Here is a 17,355-nt window from a genome sequence, read left to right on the forward strand (position 1 = left end):
CTGTGTTTTTACTCTTTATGTGTGTTTGCTCCACATTCTAAAGTGACAGTGTGTTTATGTGTAAATGCATGTATGTGTCAGATGAGAACGTTGACAGCAGTAAGGTCATGGCCTTGGTGGTGCGTGGTGAAGGAGGACCACATCCAGACTCCTACTGCGCTTCTCTGCAGGATGGAATAGCTCGCCGCAGCATCTCCTCCCAATGCAGTGCCCCCCCATCTCTCGCAACAGATGTGGTGAATGTTGGAGTCCTAGGACTCCCAGCAGGGCTGCAGCAGTACCGAGCCTCCATTAAACCCCTGATGGGCTATGGAGAGAGCCAATATAATCTAGAGGACGGGACCCATTCCCTCCACAGGTATACTTGCCTATTTACACACATATGCAATAGGAAATGTCTGAAGTTTAATGCTTCATTTCTGCACCATTTGGGTGTATGCAGCAGCCAGGAGGCAACAGTCTGTACCAGTTTAGGTACATGTGTTAGATGTAGTTCTTATAATGGGTTAAAAATGATCATTTTTAGTTGGGCAGCATCAATGACTGTAGAAAACATGGACGACGCGACAGCTCCACAATAATGAAGCCAAAACGTCTCTATCGCCCTCTGGTGTCTGGCTGCAGTATAGGTCATAAACCTCCTCCATGTTAGCGGATGGGACTGGGGTCAGACTAAAATAAATGAATTCTCCTAAGATAAATTTTTTCCAAAGATTCTTTCTTTTGTTTTCAATAGTTCTCATCACGCTGATTGATATCCAAGAGGTCTCCTTTCCCATAAGTTTGATTCTAATTCCTAATTCCTACCACAGTGATGTTAAATTGGGGTGAAACGTCATCATAACAGCTTTGACTGGCAGCTGCAGTCACGGAGAAACTTGCGTATCTCTGTTCGGGAATAGCAGATAGAGCGTAGGCTCTGAGAGGAGGACCAGCGTTTACGTTACGAAAACATGACCGAGTGTTTTAACCTGACAGCCTGAGGTGTTCTTCAGTAAACTGGACTACCCGACAGTTTTCTACAGTCATTGGGCAGCATATAAAAGAAACATCTAAACACACAAAAAACAAACTTTTTTGTCAGTGTAATCTTTAGTTCGACATTTTTCGGTAATTCAAATGTAGGTAAATGAGCTGATTGTATTATAGTGATTTCTATCTAACATTCACACTCTTGATAGCTGCATGCGAAAGCAACTTGGGGTTAGTTGTCATGGTCCTGGGTCAAGCGACCCAGTGTTTGAGTTTATGTATCTTTTGTATTTCTTTTGTGCCTTAGCTTAGTGCACCTAGTTAATTTCTAGATTACTGTGTAGTCCTGTTTCTTAGTTATGTCATCTCCCCTGTACTAAGTCTCCCTGGTTCATGCGTCATGTCTGTGTGGTTATGTTTGGTTCCTTGTCTAGTCTGTCATGCGTGTTAGGCCTGTTAAGTTGTGTTGTCGTGTCTAAGTCTGCATGTTTCCTGTTTTATTTTGAAAAGGGTCTTGTGTTCTGTGCTCATGTGGTTAGTTTTACTCTTGCCTGTGCATCATTATGTTTATCCTAGTCAGCTGTTTCCTCATGTGTCTCCACTTCCCCTGATCACCTCATGTGTGTATTTAAGTCCTCTGTTTTCTGAATGTCATTGTCGGGTCGTCTGTTATCCCCACCATAGTCATAGTCATCGTCATCGTCATAGAACTTCGTAGTATTTGTTTCTTAGTGTTTTTTAGTTTGCTTAGGGTTCTTTGGTTAACCCCTGTAATCATCCAAATAAAGGATCGCTTTCTGTTTAAACTTGCAACACCTCGTCCACATCTGCTTTTGGGTCCTGTTTCGAAAAACACACAGGCGCACCCCGCCGTGACATTAGTATCTTGCAGGGATATTTGACATGTAGACTGGAGCAGCCAGGAATCAAACCACCAACCTTCCCATTAGCAGATGACCTGCCCTACCACCTGAGCTACAGCCACACCGTTTCTTTGGTTAGCTAAACCAAAGAAATAGAAAAGTCACTTTGGGTATGTGGCCTGACAGTTACAGCATGTCATTTTGCAATCCAATAGTAGAACGTTTAAAGTGCCTTGAGGCAATTGTTGTGATTTGGCACAAAACTGAATTGAATTCAAGTAGGAGCTGACTGGCCAAGGCCTATGTGAGTGTGATGTTAAGTGTTGGGGAGTAACGGAATACATGTACCACCGTTACGTATGTAAAAGACAAAATATGAGTAACTGTATTCCGTTACAGTTACCATTTAAAAAGGTGGTATTCAGAATAGTTACTTTGTTGAAATAAATGGATTACACGGCGGTATTTTCCTGTTTCATAAGGCTATGCCCTCTCTATTTCTGGTAATTCCACGCTGATGGAAACCTAAACAAAACGCACATTAAGAGGCTCTAATGCGTGTGACTTAACCTCGCGGCACATGTCACCCCTTATTGTGGCCCGCATAATGACGTGAAGAAATATTTTTAAATAGTATTATTCAACAAATTATTTAATATGAAGACGATAGGCAGTGTGATAAAGGCATAGCATGTATGAAGCATGTAAATATAATAATAACCACTGACGAGCCCAGCTGTAAGTAAGCTATTAAGACTCGACTGTACACTGTGTTCATGTTTTCCTCTGAAACAATAAGTCCCGTTGGAGCAGCCTTTCAACGCCTCTCTCTGTCTCTGCTAGCAAAGTTGACCCAGACAACAAAGTAAAGCTAGTTTTCAGCTACGAGCCCGACATGAACCTGACGTATTAGCCAGAGGTCCTTTACTGCGGTTCGGAGCCGCAGACCTGTTTTATATACGCGCTGAATAGTTTTCTGTACGAGATCTCTGCAGCCTTACCTAATGTCCACCTACTGTTACTCATTTATATTAAGATTTAAACATCTAGTTGGTGTTGGTGTGGAGAGTAACCTTCAGTAATAGTAATAAATCACACAGCAATAGGACATTCATGTAGTTGTAAAAAGCATGATAATGTATTAAGTAATCCAAAGTATTCAGAATATGTTACTCTTATTGAGTAACGTAACGTAACGGAATACGTTAAAAAATACATTTTGGAAAAATTAACCTACCCAACACTGGTGATGTTATATCACTCAAGCTCAGACAGCCATCCTGTAAGTCTTTTATACAGCAAATATTTTAAAGTGAATGTACAGCCTGTGTGTGCTGTTGAGGGCAGGCCTGGCCAAAAATCATATAATCAAGTCTTGGCACAGGAAAACAAATCTCTACATGGATTGTATTAATTTAGTCATTTACTCACGTGATTATTTTTGTGCATAAAGCAGGCTGGATACAACAGTGTTTCCTACTCATAAGCTTTATTGCTCAGATATATATCTAAATCCAGAACTGAATTTAAAATCCTTCTCATTGCATACAAGGTCTTGAATAATCATGCCCCATCTTATCTTAAAGGCCGCTTAATATCTTCTCACTCCAATGTAGCTGCCATCACCAGTGTGTGAATGTGTGCGTGAATGGGTGGATGACTGGATATGTAAAGCGCTTTGGGGTCCTTAGGGACTAGTAAAAGCGCTATACAAATACAGGCCATTTACCATTTAGAGCATTTTGCTCTCAGGCTTCTGGTTTACTTCTGGTTCTTCGGGTATTCAAAAGTAGAATGGGAGGCAGAGCCATGTGCTCCCAGTTTGGATTTGGATTTACTTTTAAGATTCATCTTAAAACTTTCCTTTTTGATAAAAAAATATAGTTAGGGCTGGATCAGGTTACTGTGAATACTCCCTTAGTTACACTGCAGTAGGCTTTCCATTATCACCGAGCGTTTCTTCTTCACTCTTTTTTTTCTGCTTTTTTTCCTCTGCTTTTAATCTTAAGTTATTATTAATCCATGGGTCTCTTCCCTGGCATGTCTTTGTCCTGTCTTCCTTCCCTCATCCCCAGCCGGTCGTGACATATAGCCGCCCCTCCCTGAACGTAAGTAACCGGAGGTTTCTTACTGTTAAAGGGAGCTTTTGTTCCTCTACACTGTCACCAAAGTGCTTGTTCATAGAGGACCATCTGATTGTTGGGATTTTATTTGTTTTCTCTGTATTGTTGTGGAGTCTTTATCAGTTTAAAGCACCTTGTTACGATTTGGCACTATATAAATAAAATTGAACTGAACTGGATTATATTTCTTCCAGGAATCATCTGAATCAAAATCAAAATCAGAATACCTTAATAATCGAAGAGGAAACGATGTGGTGACAATTGCTCCAAAATGAAAAGAACAGTAATGAACTAAACTGAACTAAATAAAAGAATATATTACAAAGTTACAAAATTTAACAAAATATCTCTAATAAATGCAAATAGCTCTAATTATAAATATATTACAGAAAATTAAATATGCATTGAAGTTGTAAAAAAAATATTAGGGGGTAGAGTTTAAGTACCTGCTCAGCACTGTGTTGGCACATGGGGAAATTATATCCTTAAACTTAGTTACAGTCCTTTGAGAAAGAGATCTACTGTGATGAAATGTACTTTTCCACTGCTTTGTAACCCACTATTGGAGATTTAAGTATTATAAGGAAATGATCCGACAAAAGAGGATTTGGGTTGGTTTTTGGTTTGTTTTTTTTAAGTTTTCCAGTGAGGGCAGGCTAAGCATCAAGCTTTCAAATTAATTAAAACTCTGTGTGGGTCTTTGGATGATTTGTAAGATGGAGTGGAAGATTGCTGCCACACCCTCTGTAGCTTGTGGTTCAAGGATTCAAGGCTATTGATTCATTTAAACTAACATAATTATTCTGCTCTAACCAGGTTTCTTTAAAGCAAACTAAATCAATTTGTTCATCAATTACTAATGTATGTACTGACAGGGACTCAGAAGGGAGAGACATAATGTTTAATAATCCACAATTTGGTGCAGTTGTGTATACTATATTGTTGTTTGTAATTTTTATTTGTTTGTTTGTCTAAATCACTTTTGTCATGTAAAAAACATCAGTGGTCTGGAGCTCTATGTAAGCTCTTTCCTCCAGACCATCCTGTAGAAAGCCTGTGAAGGTAGCTGAAGCTTCAACTTGCTTGGCAGTAGTCAAGAAACCTAAAGGATTTAGAGTTAGTTAGAGACGTAGGCAACAATTCCTCCTGAGATGTGTGCAAACCTGGTGACCAACTACAAGATTGGGAACATTTATTTCAATCAATGACATGAAAATCAATCGATGACTTGTAATAACTAACTGATTGCTATTATATCCATCTCTATTATACTGAAAACTACGATAGAAATTAGAGACTTTGATAAACTGATTACTTGATTTTTCATCTATTTATCAAAGGACCATATTGTTTGTGGGTTTTACACTGCTGTACATACATTCACTTTCTATTCCATCTGCTTTTTCTTTCTCTAGGCGGAAGAGTAGGAAGTATGCTGACGGTCAGCTTCCCCCAATGGGAACCAAAATCCCACCTAGTTCCCCTCACAGACTCAGTGAAGTCAGGATGTTTGATGGTGGACAAATCATCGGAGGTGTGGGCCTAGTGTCTCCTGAGAAGAAGTCACTGATTCGCCAGTCCCTGGGGCAGGACAATAACAGTGCTACACTAGAGATTATAAGCAGAAGCAGAGGAAGTGGATCCTCATCCTCCACCTCATCTGTTTTTGCTGACAGTCCTCTGGGACAAACTGAGAGACTGTTTCAGGGCCATATGAATGCCAGCAATGCCCAAAGGTGAGCTGATAGCCAGAGTAATTGCCTTGTTGCATTGCAGCCTATGACGAAATCACAGGAAACATAAATCACAGATGTTCTTTTAAACGACAAAAAAGAACAACTTTTCTTGTGTCTTTCATAATGTATGAGAAAGATAACTAAGCAGTGGGTTCGGTTATTTTCCATGTTTAGCCAGTTGCATCACAAAAATAGTCCTTATATTATACTCAGTGAATGCTTATAGTGATAGATTATACCAGTAGCTGATAATCAGCCCAGATATACTCTGCTCCAAGAACAAAACATGACATGTTGCCCTTTTTGAATTAAATACACAACTAACGACTTATCTCGCATTTGTCCTATGAGATATTTCTGTTACTAGGTCGAAATTGCGTGGTAGAAGTTTCAAAATCTGACACTTAGTAACTGCAGAATATCACACAGTGATGATATCTGCAAAGTAAAAAAACAGGCCTCTTGAGATTTGCTTTGAATGCTCAGAGTAGAAATGTGTTATAAAAGTAAAACTCCATTAACAAATGTTGTGCTTGGTTCAGCTGGACTCTTCCAAAACTGACCCCACTTAAGTCACTAAATGCATAAAATGATTAACCTTATTTTGTCCTTTAAGGCTTTTTCAAGTATGATCAGTACAGGGAGCTCAGATTCATAGCTAAACTAAGTGTCAATGGGGAAGTGACCAGTGAGGAAGTGGAGAGGGGAGTTGTTTTTAAGATTAAGCTTCAACTGTTCCTTTTGATAAAGTGTATGGTTAGGGCTGATCATGTGAACCTTTCTTCCTCCTGATGATGTAGACTCAGGGTGAACTACCAGGATGCTCTCAAAATTGCTCATCCACTAATATCGGAGTGTATTTCCCTTCCAATATAAAGAATCATGAGACCAATGATTGTGTATTGGTGCTTAAACGAAATTATGACAGTTACATGGTGGCAAGCTGTTCTCATGGTTCATATAAGTGTTATGCGATGGATATAATGTATGTATTCCTATTTATCAGTGAGAGAATCAAAGCCATGGAGGAGCAGATAGCCAGTCTAGCAGGGCTAGTGCACCACGCTTTGTCCATAGGACCCGGAGACAAGGGTGCTGTCAGGTCTGTAACATCTACTGATATTAACAATTACTATATTAATTATTCTTACATTTATTATGTTTGTTGTTGGTAGTATTTAAAATAACAATGTGTATAAAACAAGAATTCATTTAATCAAATATAATATTAGTTTGACTAACAGATCTTTGCCTCATAAAGTAAGATTATTTCTGCATACGATATAAACCTGGGTTAAACAGTCATTTTAGGTCTTTTGTCTGTCTGTGTTTTTCAGTGAGAGTCCAGAATGCAACCTTATAAACAACAGACTTGGTGAGAGGTTTCTTAAATGTACATATTGCCACTATGAGTGTGTCTCATGGTGTGAAAATTCTGAAAAGAAAACAATTTCTTTGGCCTTCAGGAGTATCATCTGAGCCCCAGAATCCTGCTGCTCTGACTGACAGCTTTACCTCCATCCATCCAGCTGCTCGGGCCCCTGCTTCTGACAGCAGAGTGCAACAGCGTTTAGTGTCAGCCAAGAGGAATGTGTGTGAGCTGCGACTCCAGTTGAACCAGCTCAGACAGTTACAGGTACTCAACTCTGCTCACTATTTACAGTTAATGCAGCACAAGTAATAAAGTTATTAATAATAGTAGTAAATACTGACGTGTACTTTTTAACTACTTATGTTGTCTCACTGACAACTCAAAGTGCTCCAAGCCAAATCAATTTGCTTCAATTTAGTTTTATTTATGTAGCGCCAAATCACAGCGATAGTTGCCTTAAGGTGCTTTACATACAGAGAAATCAGAGAAAACCTCAACAATCAGACCCCCCACCCCCCATGAACATGTGCTTTGGTGACAATAGGAAAGAAAAAACCCCTTTTAACAGCAAGAAACCTTCAGCAGAACCACGCTCAGGGAGGAGAGGCCATCTGCTGCGAACCCCTGGGGGTTAGAGGAAGAAGATGGGACAAAGTCATGCTGTGGAATAGACCCAGAGATTAATAATAACTAATGATTAAATGCAAAGTGGAGTATAAACACATAGTGATGGAAAAAAAACACATCTGACTGAAGAGGATGCAAAGCATCATGGAAAGCCCCTAGCAGCCTAGAAATATCGGAGTGTCTCTAAGGGAGAATTCAGGGTCACCTGATCCAACCCCAGCGATATGCTTTCTCAAAACATTTTAAGCCTAACCTTAGGCTTGATGATTTGTGACAGAAGGAAAGCAGCAAGACTGAAAGGGAAGGTTTATAGGATGGTAGTGAGACCTGCTGCGACTTGTGTTTTTTATGGTGGCAATAATTTACTGCCACCTTAGGTTGGAGTAAAAGTTAGAGATGCGCAAAGGAGGGGTAAACAACATATTGTGCAAAGAATTCTGAGTATGCAGCTGAACGGCAGGAGGACAAGGAGAAGACCTCATGGATATAGTGAAGAAGGACATGCAGAGGGTAGGTGTCACAGTGGAGGATGCTTGTGATGGCTGGATAGTGAGATCGAGGTAAATTATCACTTGTTGTGATCCCTACAGAGAGCAGTCAGAAGGAGAAGATGATCTTATGCTGGGCCTTGCTGCAACACCTCAGTTCATCATTTGCCTTAAACAAGCTATTATAGATTAAGTGTTGTGTTGAAATGGCCATATTACCAATATTTGCTCTGAAGACCAGAGCAACACGGTGGCACGGTGGTTAGCACTGTTGCCGCACAGCAAGAAGGTCCTGAGTTCAATTCCACCATCAGGTCTTTCTGTGTGGAGTTTGCATGTTCTCCCCGTGTTTGCGTGGGTTCTTTCCACAGTCCAAAGCCATGCAGTTAGTGGGGATAGGTTAATAGATCAATCTAAATTGCCCATAGGTGTGAATGGTTGTCTGTCCCTGTGTGTTGGCCCTGCGACAGACTGGCGACCTGTCCAGGGTGTACCCCGCCTTTCGCCCTATGACAGCTGGGATAGGCTCCAGCGCCCCCCGCGACCCTGAAAAGGATAAGCGGAAGCGAATGGATGGATGGATGCTCTGAAAACCCCAAAACGTTTTCCTGATTTCTGACTTGCTGGATGTTTTTCAGCTGTCAAACCAAGAGACTGTGAGTTCTACACTGCAGATGGCAGGCCACGAGCTAGTGGTGTTGATGTGTGATCGGCTGGCTCGATTTGAGGAGGCAGCATTCAGACAGAGAGCTGAATTGGAAGAGGAGAGGAGCCTCTACCTCGCTGAAGAGGAGAAAATACTCACACAGCTTAGGTAAGAAAATGAATTTAAGAATTCAAGAATTTTTTTAAAATACTAATCTTTTGAAGGAGTAGCCATGAACCACACTGTGCTGATCTGTTATGACAGACCTGCTGTCAGAGGCCACAAGAAGATCATTCGCAACCTTCACTAATGCTGTTTCTGTGCTGTGATGAGCTCTGAAACCTGAGTTAACTTTTCAAATAAATTGTTCCTCTGCAGATGATCACTTAGCTGTTTCACAACTTTCTCTTTCAAGAATTTCTGAGATAAAGAGAAGGCTTGAAACTGACTTAAAAATAACTAAGACAGCTGGGTTTAACTAAGGGCTTTTAAAATGATCTAGTTTTTCCTCGATCATTGGCAAATAGTAATGTTCTAGTTTTACGAAGGCCTTTTTAAAATAAAGAAACAAGCAGTTTTTGCAGCCTATATGAAGACCTGTTAACATAATGAGACATCATTTCCTCTTCACCTTCTGAGTTAACTGCTGCAAGGCCTGCATCTGTGAATTATGTGAGCTATTTGTGAGCCACAGTATCCAGTGGATAGGATCCACCCAGGGATGTAACGCTATTAATAACTAAGGACACCCCATGAATCAGTAGCTTGTAGAACCACATTTCACAGCATTAACTTGTAGAAATTTTCCCTTCTCTTTACAGCATTGTTTAAGTTTGGTCTGTGCTCAGCTGTTTGAATGGCCCGCCACAGCATTTCAGTCCGGTTGAGGTCTGCACTTTGGACCACTGCAGCACCTTGATTCTTTTCTTTTTCAGCCATTATTATAGATGATAAGCTCTTGTAGATTTCCATATTGTCTTGTTGATGACCAAGTTTGATCCAAGCTTTAGCTGTAAGATAGATGGCCTCACATTTGACTCTAGAATACTGAACAGGTGAACAGATGAGTTCATAGTGGACTTGGTAACGGAAAGATGCCCGAATTTTCATCCTTCCACCACCGTTCTGACGGTTGGTGTTAGGTGTTTGTGCTGCTATGCTGTATTAGGGTTTTTTTCCAAACGTTATGCTGTGCATTATGGATAAACATCACTTTGGTGTCATATCTCTAAAGCAAATTGCTCTGGCAGTCTTGTGGTTTGTTCAGATGCCATTTTCAATCCTAAGCATCAATATCTTGGTGGTTTTAATCCAAACAAGTGAGGAGTGGATCTAATGCAGAAACTGAGATACATGACTTGCTTTATCATCATGCTGGACTATAACTAGGATAATCATTTACAAAATTAACATTATGTTCAATTGAAATTTATCTAATGCAGTTTTACAATGAAACTTGAAACTAGCAATTGAAACCATAAACTTATCAGCAAAATATTTGTTGAGGTCATAACTGCTGCTGAAGGTTCGATTTCCCATAGATTTCTTTTTGCAACCAAAGGAATCATCCCCTGATGTGACTCAACGTCACTGTTGGCCGACAGAGCCACCCCACTCCCAGTGAAAGCTTTTACTGCAACTCCAAAAGTCCTACCTTTGCTTGAGCCCATGGTAGCCCTTGTCCAACCTTGTTTAGATCTGTTCCCTTCCAGCTGTTATATAAACGAGTAGTTATGTGTAGTGTCTTTACATCAGACTTTAAGAGTTGCTGACCTAAATAGATGCTGATGTCAAGATTTCAGCTGTCCTCTTTCATTTAAAGTTAAAGCACTGACTGACCATGATTTAGTCCTTCCAACATTCACAGACGTGGTCTGACATCATGACCCTTTATAGTGTAAAATGCAGCTGAAGTCAAATCATTGGTGGCATGCATGGCGTGACATATCAACTTGTAGGCCTAATGTTAAAAAGCAATTGTTAAAAATAGAGGAGTGGGGTGGGAAGTGATTTGATTTGGTATGGCATGGTCGTCCAAACACATCATAATTCGTTCACATAATAACATGCTACACATTAACTTCTTTTTTCAACGTACTCTGCTAACATGGTTTGGCATTTATGAAGGTTCATGAGTAGGAGTTTCAGAATAACTGGGACACAGTTATGTTTCTCTATGCGAATTCAAACACACGTTTAACCAGATACCAACATATCAAGCCAGCCTACTCTCTTAAGCCCCAAGGTTCTTTCTGAGGTTCGTGCTCTTGGTATCTATAATAAAGCTAACACTTGGGAGATTCATCAGAGGTGGAAATATTAGAGGAGATGTTACTATGTCAAAGCAGCTGAGGCTGGAACATAGAACAAAAGGAATACTTTTTTCCTTGCCTAATTTATTTTGGAATTTTATTGCATATAACCATATTGAAAATATGCTTCAGTAGACAATAAACTCAGTAAACAGTCCCGATCAAAAGTTGAAGACCACTTGAAAAATGGCCAAAAATCATATTTTGCATGGTTGGATCTTAACAAGTTTCCGAGCTTCAACATGCAACAAGAAGAAATGGGAGCAAAACATTTTTGAACATGCAGTTTATTGAAAACGGCACTTAAACTGAAACAGGCTGTTTTACAGCTGATCAAAAGGTTAGGATCACACACCTTTAAAAGGCCAAATCTGTGGCAAAGATGTGGATTCATTGTCATTTTCTGTCAGGTAGTCACGCTGTCATGACGTTCTGATGACAAAGGCAACGTGAACGTGGTCGCGTTGTTGAACTGCATAAGCAGGGTTTCTCACAGCGCGTCATCGCTGCTGATGTGGGACGCAGTGAGACAGTCATTCCACCTGTGAGGATCTGCGCAGCCTTTAACCACAGCCATAAAGCTTTGGGTTAAGATAAACACGTTTGGTTTCTGTCGCTGTCACATCTACACAACACTTGATGTAGAAAGGGACAGACTGACTGAAGGTCTCCAGGTCCCGTTGTTCAAAGATGGACCAGGCTGTTATATCAAAACAGTCCTGTAGTTGGAGGAGAGCACCATCTAGCCATGTTTTAATGACCCAGGTGCCTGGATGGGTCTGTTTGCTGCAGGGGATGTAGGCAGGGATGAGGACCAGTGAGAGGTGGTCAGATTATGTCAGGTGGGGGTGTTGTGTCACTCTGTAGACCTGCTTGATGTTGCTCACTTAGCTCTGGTTATTATATTATGTATATTTATGTGCATAGTGTCTATGCATTTATTGCTCCTACCCTTGAGGTTAGAGGCTAACTGCATATGTACTTTTATATTACTTGTAAGCTGTGCAATGAAATTGAAGTTCAATCTAGTCTAACCTTGCAGCACCCAAGCTTTTATACATACATCACTTCTGATGATGGCTTATGTGTGTTTATGTTGTCAGACTGGTCTATCTAGTAAAGTGCTGGCAAGCTACAAGATACCATGTCAGAACATTCCAGTCACTTGAACATTTCATGTAGCAGACTTTTAGGTGCAGCAGTTTTCAAGTTATTCACAAAAAGAATTAACGTAATAATCACTGATTATTAGGGCCACACACAGGACCAGTGACTGTGACTCCTTAAACCTGCTCTCTGCTGCCATCTTGTTTCTACAGCAGGCCGTCACACAGTTAACTCTGCTGCCTGTGACTGTTAATGCCATGTTTCTGTCTTCTGTGTTCTTTACTTTGCAGTGAACTGGAGGACTATGTGGACCATTTGCAAAGAAGCTCCATTACCGGTTCAAGCCAGCTGAGTGTAACTCTGAGAGATGTAGAGGAAGGAGCGATGAGCCTACGGGGGGTCGGGGAAACTCTGGCCATTCTCAAAGGTTAGTGGGTTTAGGGCAGGGGTCAGCGACCTGCAGTGCATGCGGCTCTTTCATCTTTATACTGCGGCTCTGCGTGGCGTGGGAAAATAAGTTATAAGTATTTAATTGAGGTGTACTTTATTTTTTTTAGTTCTTTTTTAAATTGTAGTTCAAATTGGAAGATTATTGTGATCGTGAAATATTAAAATTAAATTATATTTTATTTTAAACAAGCGTCACGCTTGCGGAAGCCGGAGAAAAGTAAGAAAAGAAAAATATCTGAAGAAATAGAATAATTAATGATACTTGGGCAGATTCATTCTGGCCTACCAGTATGCCTAATCTGTGGAGAGAGACTGGCTAACAATAAAAGCTTACATGTCGCAAGACATGTCCAAACTAAACACACGACCTTTGCTGATAAATATCCAGAGGGAGAAGAGAGGAAAAAAGCTGTTTTGGAACTGATGCGGAAGAATGAAATTGGCAAATTCAACTATACATGCAGATTTTGTGACCACTCAGGAAATAGTCAGGCATGGGAAGCCGCACCACCACAGGAAGAAATGATTGAGATGATACCACTAAAATGCCAGACACTGGAGAAGGACGTCTGTGAAGCTGTGCTTGATTGTTTAAGAGCTAAAGAAATGGAAACAACCCACCTAGTGTCAGTGGCTACTGATGGGGCGCCAAGTCTGATTGGTGTGCACGGGGGCTTCTTGGCATTGCTGCAGAAGTCACTGGATAGAAAGCTGCTGACATTTCACTGCATCCTGCACCAAGAGACATTGTGCACGCAAACCTTTCCTCCAGAATGCACAGAGGTCATGAATGTTGTCATTCAGATTAGCAATAAAATAATAGCAAAATGTTTAAATCACCGTCAGTTCCATTTGTTATTGGATGAGATGCAGAGCACGTACTCTGATCTCCTCATGTATAACAGAGTCCGGTGGCTGTCCAGAGGAGAGGTGCTGAAACGCTTTGGTGCACGTCTGGAAGAGGTGAAAACTTTCATGAGCAGCAAACTGCTCGCCTTTTCTGAACAGCCAGAGTGGCTGGAAAGGCTGCACTTGACGGTGGACATGATAGCAAACCTGAACAAGCTGAATACAACTCTTCAGGGCAGGCACAGCGCTACACATGCTGGAGGAGGTGTTAGGGCTTGAGCGCAAGCCGACAGTTTTAGTCAGAGATTTACAGAGAGGCACACTGTCTCACTTCCCCTCTTTAAGAGAGTTTAAACAAGGTCACAAGGTAATAAATGCAGAATATTTGCAGTCTGCAATCACCACGATGCAAGCATCGTTTTGGGAAACAATTCCAAGACTTCGGAGAGGAAAAAACACATTATCACTCCCCTGACCATCGATCCCTCCCTCCCTGCATTTGCAGGTGTAAGTCAACCTGATCTGGAGCTGGCTGACATAGCTGACAAAGATATGTGGGTGTACGAATTCAAACGCTTGACAGAGGGTCGAGATGTTGCCCATCAGAAGGCCACTCTTGTTCAGGATCACAAATGGAGTGATGTTGACACCCTTTGAAGACCGGACAAACATGGAATGTCATCCCCGACACATAAGCACTAAGAAATATGCATTTGGAGTCCGGTCGATCTTTGGATCCACGTATACATGTTCTCCACAAACACCGCTCACACCTCACAGACGACAGCTTACAGTCCTGCATAAAGATGAAAGTGACCTCGCACAGCCCTGCTTTGCAGACGCTGTGAGCAAATGTTCAGGAACATTAACCAGGTGAAATAAATATTTATGCTGATATTTTGCAGACATTAATTTTTAATTGTTTAGTGACATAGACCTTTTTTTCTATTATATTTTATAAATTCTGCTCATTTCTGGTCAAAGGCGATATAAAAATGACATTTTTGTGACATTTTTTGTGACATGAAATTTTTTATTTGCTACATGGATGATTTAAGTTCAGCTTTTTAACTCATTTGAAAAACACCTTCAAGTCGACAAGTTTCGTTTTTGTTATTATTGATTTATCTTCAAAATGTGTTCATTACGTAAGTAAAATTTAACTTTCTCTGTAGCACCTCGTGGATTTTAAAAGCAACACACTTTTATACAAAGTGCAAAGATGAAAAAACAATATGCAGTGTTATCTTCATTTAAGATGTCAAAAAGTATTTGCGGCTCCCAGTATTTTCTTTTCCATGGAAATCGGGTCCAAATGAGCCATTTGGACCCGGGTGTTTGGGTGTTAAAGGTTGCCGACACCTGGTTTAGGGTGACTCAGTGAAAGGTTGAACCAATCATTTTATTGGCCAACATGTAATAGGTGCATTAGATCTGTATTTTGATATATGAATGGTTTGGTCATGTAATGTTCTAATAAATATTATAGTGATTTTAATAATTAATTAATTAAAAACTCAAAAAATTCAATCAGTCACCTCTGGGAGTTATTGAAATAATGAAATAAATAATTAACCTGATATCTCATGTAGGGCTGCCACGATTAGTTGACTAGTCACGATTAGTCGACTATCAAAATCGTCGACGACTGATTTAATAGTCGACGCGTCGTTTGAAGCTTTGTAAGATCCCAAAAGACGCAGGAATAAGTAGCAGGATTTAAGAGTGTAATAACGGATTGAAACAGAAGATGGCAGCACTGCATGTACAAGGATGCCAGCTGCCGTTAAACCCCGAAGAAGAAACTGTGTCCCAGAATTCATAGCGCGGCCCAGCGCAGTTGTCAACAATGGCGGCAGCTAGTTAGTTTTAATGTTACTCTTATTATTCTTTCTGGGTCACAAAATAAACTTTTAACATATTTTCAGGCGAGAATGTAGCTGTGTAAACCTCAAATATCTGCTCAGTTTATCAAGACACCACATATTTTCAAAAGCGCTCCGACGTTTTCGGAGACGTCTGTTACCCACTAGCTCGATAGCTAGCCGGGGGCTAGGCTCACTAGAGCCGTGAGAACACCGGACTCCCGGCAAATCGTTTTCAAACCCACCGCCGTCTTTCGCTACTCAGGTTAAACATATGAGTCACTTAGATAACTTAAAAATGTTATTGTTTGGCTTTTATTTATTTATTTATTTTTTAGTATTTTATTTGTTCCTGAGTAAATCTGTTTGGCTGAGATTAAAGTTATAGTTTTTACACAGCTGAATAAACGTCAAGCAGACAGCTGATTATCAGAAGTGTGAGATGCTGAGAATCTACTCCGGTGTCCTGTTATATTTTAGATAGCAAGGAGTTTATTAAACTTCACTGAAACAAACTATCATCTTGTCTTTATTTTTAGTTAGCACGTACCTTAAACACTTAAAGCTGTAAGCTAATGATAGTTATATAAGAGCAGATGCTGCTGGTGCAATAAGCTGTACGTTTTACGTCCAGTGGATGATGATCTGATTAATCGACTAATCGCAAAAATAATCGGTGACAAGTCGACTATCAAAATAATCGTTTGTGGCAGCCCTAATGTCATGTAGATTTTGGTAGTGTACTCAGAGTAAAGTTCCCTTCCTTGTTTGGTATCTTCCAGGTGAGTTTCCAGAGCTGCAGATGAAGATGCGCTTGGTGTTGAGGCAGGAGGTAGACGCAATGCGTTTCCTGAAGGAGGCGCCTCTTAAGATGGACTCCATGTTAAAGAGGGTCAAAGCCCTGACTGACACCCTCAGCTCTCTCCGCAGGTACTCAGTATTTTCACTCAGAGTTAAAACTGCTCAAGAAAACGCTCTTGAAAATGCTCCTGTTTTCACCAGGTGTGTGTCAGAGTTGGTCCCATCACCCAGATCAGCCCAGTTAGAGCCGGTAGAAGCTGTTGAACTGGGCAACGGACCAGAAAAGACCCAGAGTCTTCAGAACTCCCCAAAACCCCAACCTCGGTCCTCAGTCAGGCTGCCTCAGCTCACTCCTTCTCTCTCTGGGAGCCAGGCTGAGACCAGGTTGGTGGGCTTGCCGCCTCTAATTGTGGCCCACGGAACGAAGAGCACACCACCTTCTGTGGTCCAGACCTCCCAACATTCCCCCGGTCTCCCTCTGAAACCCATCCCCGGACGGCACTCACCCACTGTGGCTAAGGTACCATATGGATAATAGTTCTTGGGCTGCATAACTGATCACTTTCACCTCTTCTTAAAGTCATTAAAGAACTCTTTAAGAGTTCTTTTTACTGATGGCATGAAGGTGGCTTTCATATGAATTGTATAATCTTGGGATTGATATTGTTATAGCACCTTGATCACAAACTAGGCCACCGTTGAAAAAAAACCAACATAAAATTCAATGAGATAGTAAGACGAGTAAAACACAGACATAAAATGATCTATATAACATATACAACATACCTCGCAGGCTGACCCATGCTTAGAGGCAGAAATGAGCACTTTACAGATACTTTTAAGAACACTTTAACTTCCGCTGACTTAAGTTGCCCTCTCCTGCTTCAACTTACCATGTTCATACTTCAACATGGGCGTGCATGTCACTCAGGTGCTCCAGCGGAAACAACATGCAGTACAATAGTTCCTACATGAGAATTTCCAAAATAAATGACCTGATGACCAGTGTTGGTCAAGTTACTTGAAAAAAGTAATCAGTAACTAATTACCGATTACTTCCCCCAAAAAGTAATCCTGTTACTTTACTGATTACTTATTTTCAAAAGTAATTAATTACTTAGTTACTTAGTTACTTTTTAAAAAC

At 40.7% G+C, this 17,355-nt stretch overlaps 1 protein-coding gene across 1 annotated transcript in view; it reads left to right on the forward strand.

Moving 5' to 3' along the window:
• The window catches only part of LOC102192864 (sickle tail protein homolog), a 40,335-nt gene extending 23,589 nt beyond the window's left edge, over nucleotides 1-16,746 (forward strand). Inside the window, exons 6-14 of the mRNA XM_013915522.1 lie at nucleotides 82-358; nucleotides 5,374-5,694; nucleotides 6,701-6,796; nucleotides 7,032-7,069; nucleotides 7,161-7,330; nucleotides 8,820-8,995; nucleotides 12,537-12,673; nucleotides 16,193-16,340; nucleotides 16,413-16,746. Coding sequence (XP_013770976.1) covers nucleotides 82-358; nucleotides 5,374-5,694; nucleotides 6,701-6,796; nucleotides 7,032-7,069; nucleotides 7,161-7,330; nucleotides 8,820-8,995; nucleotides 12,537-12,673; nucleotides 16,193-16,340; nucleotides 16,413-16,746 — 1,697 coding nt within the window. The remainder of the gene's footprint in view (nucleotides 1-81; nucleotides 359-5,373; nucleotides 5,695-6,700; nucleotides 6,797-7,031; nucleotides 7,070-7,160; nucleotides 7,331-8,819; nucleotides 8,996-12,536; nucleotides 12,674-16,192; nucleotides 16,341-16,412) is intronic.
• The last annotated feature ends 609 nt before the right edge of the window (nucleotides 16,747-17,355 follow it).

This window comes from Pundamilia nyererei, unplaced genomic scaffold, assembly GCF_000239375.1.
Source record: "Pundamilia nyererei isolate P.nyererei 1_Seehausen unplaced genomic scaffold, PunNye1.0 scaffold00318, whole genome shotgun sequence".
NCBI lineage: Eukaryota > Metazoa > Chordata > Actinopteri > Cichliformes > Cichlidae > Pundamilia > Pundamilia nyererei.